At 38.6% G+C, this 3018-nt stretch overlaps 1 protein-coding gene across 1 annotated transcript; it reads right to left on the reverse strand.

Moving 5' to 3' along the window:
- Positions 1–360: 360 nt before the first annotated feature.
- On the reverse strand, positions 361–852 carry LOC107301838 (lysozyme C-1-like; the record flags this gene model as incomplete). The annotated part of the gene is made up of 2 exons (XM_015831012.1): positions 717–852; positions 361–522 (listed from the first exon to the last, which is right to left on the reverse strand). Coding segments are annotated over exons 1-2 (298 nt in total), but the record flags the coding sequence as incomplete, so codon positions are not given.
- Between the last annotated feature and the right edge of the window lie 2166 nt (positions 853–3018).

Genomic DNA, 3018 nt, shown 5'->3' on the forward strand with positions numbered 1-3018 from the left:
GAGAAGAAGGACTGGAACGCCCCTTCAAAAGTTTCCTCTGACTTATTTGGGACATTTCCTTGCTTTTCTAGTATAATAGGTGTCAGCCCTTGGTATTAGGTCATATCAGGAAAGAAACACTATAAGGATTACAGGAATACTACTTCATAACACCAACAATAACAGAATTTTGAAAGCTTGTCAAGACTTCTCCCTCCTACCTCTTATACCAAAAAGGATCAAGAGTTATTTTTATTTCTGGAGATTTCTTTCTTTCCTAGACTGAATTGTCATTATTTTCAACTTTATTTTAATAATTCTCCTAACAATTCTTGTATTCCTTCATCAGAGATAATTTATCCGCTACACTAGGTGTCTTACCACTGCAAGGCTTGTTGCAGCCATTAGCTGTAGGGCCCTGGTTATTGTTGCACCAATAGCGGCTGTTTATCTGGAAGATCCCATAGTCAAGACTGCCATCTGTGTTTGGTGGCCCGACAGCTTGGGTGTTGTATCTACTCTCATGATAAGCCATACAGATCCCTGGAAGAAAGCAAACAGGGAAAGGAGTATAAAAGGCTTGTGTTGCAAATGAAAAGCTGTCCTAGTTTCTTACCCAGAAAATTTAACCATCTTCAATCATTCTTCCCCAACCAAGGAAGGACCCAAGGACCCATCCCTCTTGAAAATTTGGATCAGGCTAAAATAGAGAGATAAAAAGAGTAAATTCAACTCACAGTTGCCCAATGAATAGCCATAATATCTATCCATGCCATTTTTTTTCAGTAGTGAAGCCAGTTCACATTTTTTAAATACTTTGGCTTCATTGGCTGCAATGAGGAGGAAGAGGAGGGTGAACATTAGTGCCTTCATTGCTGCGGCTCCTCGGAAGAGGATGTCTGACTTCTCCAGTGTGGCTACTGGATTTTATAGTCCCAGCTTGTGAAAGTGGAAACTCAGGAGAGATTGATAACGAAGTATGTAGCAATAGCATTTCCTAAAATTGAAGCAATAATAGAATAACTAGAACAGAGTGCTAAAGACAAAGAGGAAGAAAAAAAAATTAACTGTCATTTCAATTTTGTAAGAAGACAAATCCGATTAAAAAATGGATAAGAAAGGCATTTTTAGCCCCGTGAGATCCTAGGTCAAGGGAATGAGGTTCCAAAAATGAAGAAGTGGTGGTTGTAATTGCTTGATTGACGCCCCATCCTTTTTTGTGTGTTTTTTTCATGTGTGATGTATGTGAAAAAGGAAGAAGGCTTTTATTATGTGGTGACTACTGCTTTCTTGACTTTTCAGATCCCTGTCCCCTTCATTTAGTTGCAGTTTCTGTTTCTTTGTTTCAATACAACACTAGTTTCAGTGTATTTCTTTAATCTCATGAAGTATGTGGAGAAATGCAACATACTAAAATTACTTGGAGAACTGTATATGATTTCCTTGGTTTTATTGCCTTAATTATCGTCCTTGAGGGCACATGAAGAGGGAGAGCGAGAAAGATGGGGATGAGGCTCTAATTTTGTATTTTCTGCTCATACGGGAGAATCTGACATGGAGGCACAATGAATTCATACCTCTTAGCAACTTGCACATTTTAATAGGATGCTTCATTAAAAAACTTTCTGAAACATGATCTTGAACCCTGTTAATTTAATTTAATTTAATCAAGTTTGGTTTGTGGTCGTGGTGAAAGATATGGATGTGAATTGGTAGAGCAAAAATTACCATGTTAGATTAGTCATTGTTTCTTATGAATAACATTGATTATGTGCCATCAAACCTTTGTCAGCTTTTAGTGATCATATAGATCATTTTTTTCTCCATCGTGATCTGAAATTGCTGAATTCTGAAAGCAGATTCTGTAAATTATTCATGGTATGGGTCACTGCAGTGAACTCTACATAGGCTGCCCTAGAAGACTCTTCAGAAGCCAGATCTAGTCCAGAAGTGGACAGCAGAGGCAGGGATGGGGATATGTCAGGTAAATGCTACTTGATTTCTGGGGAATTCAAGGTGCTGGTTTTTATCTACAAAAGCCCTGTGTGGTCACAGGATGACTCATCTCCAATTCTGTCTGATTATCTAGTTATATATAAAACAGGACTTGTATATTTCCGAATTGATCTATTAAACAGTGACATGCTTTGGATTCCAGGAAGCAGGAATCTGTCCTCATTCTCCGGGATACACACAGCCCCCACCCTGCTTTCTTTTAAAAGACTTGAACCCCTCATTACTGTGTCTCAGTCACAGACTCCACTTCTGAATTGGAATCATTATTATGAATGTTTGCATATTCTGCACTTCTCCATACCAACTTTTACATAGTCCTAAATTATTACCATTTGTTTTAACCATTGTAACTTATGTTCAGGTAAATAGATTCCAAAATCCCCAGCAAGGGCTACCAGTGCTCCTGAGTTATTGTGACACAGTTTTGGAGGTCTTTGGGAACACAATGAGGCTACATTTGGCTACGGAAAATTGCAACTGAAGACATACTGTATCTAGTTCTGCTGAAATTAAAAACTGAATCCGCCTTATGCTGGATTACAGAATAGCTTGGTGCTCATTTCTCACTAGAATCCAGTGCTTCAAATCCCATTGAGATCTCAAAAAGGAATGTGCATTCTTTCTAGTTGAAATTATTACAGACTGGGAGATTCTGCAGGTTGAATCTTGTTTAGTATTCTCCAGGTTAGCCAGGATAGTTACCCACTAGCTTTTGCTGCTGTCTGCTGCCTGCTGTTTTGTACATATGTTCACTTGAACACAATATATTTTAATCTTCTCAGCTTTCTGCATCTGCAGGTATCACAGATGGACAATTTGTTGATTACATCTTGGAACTAAGGATGCACAGAATAGACTAGATTTAACAGAATAGCATATCTAGACTTTGTGAGAAAATCAGATCCGGATTTTGGCACACCAGACATCACAGTAGTTTGGTCTGTATCATTAATCTGCTGCCGTCACCCTCTTGTTGGGATGCTCTCTTATTTGGCAGATGAATGGATAGGAAGAAGATGGCCA

Source organism: Protobothrops mucrosquamatus, unplaced genomic scaffold, assembly GCF_001527695.2.
Source record: "Protobothrops mucrosquamatus isolate PMUCROS unplaced genomic scaffold, P.Mucros_1.0 scaffold17872, whole genome shotgun sequence".
Lineage (NCBI taxonomy): Eukaryota > Metazoa > Chordata > Lepidosauria > Squamata > Viperidae > Protobothrops > Protobothrops mucrosquamatus.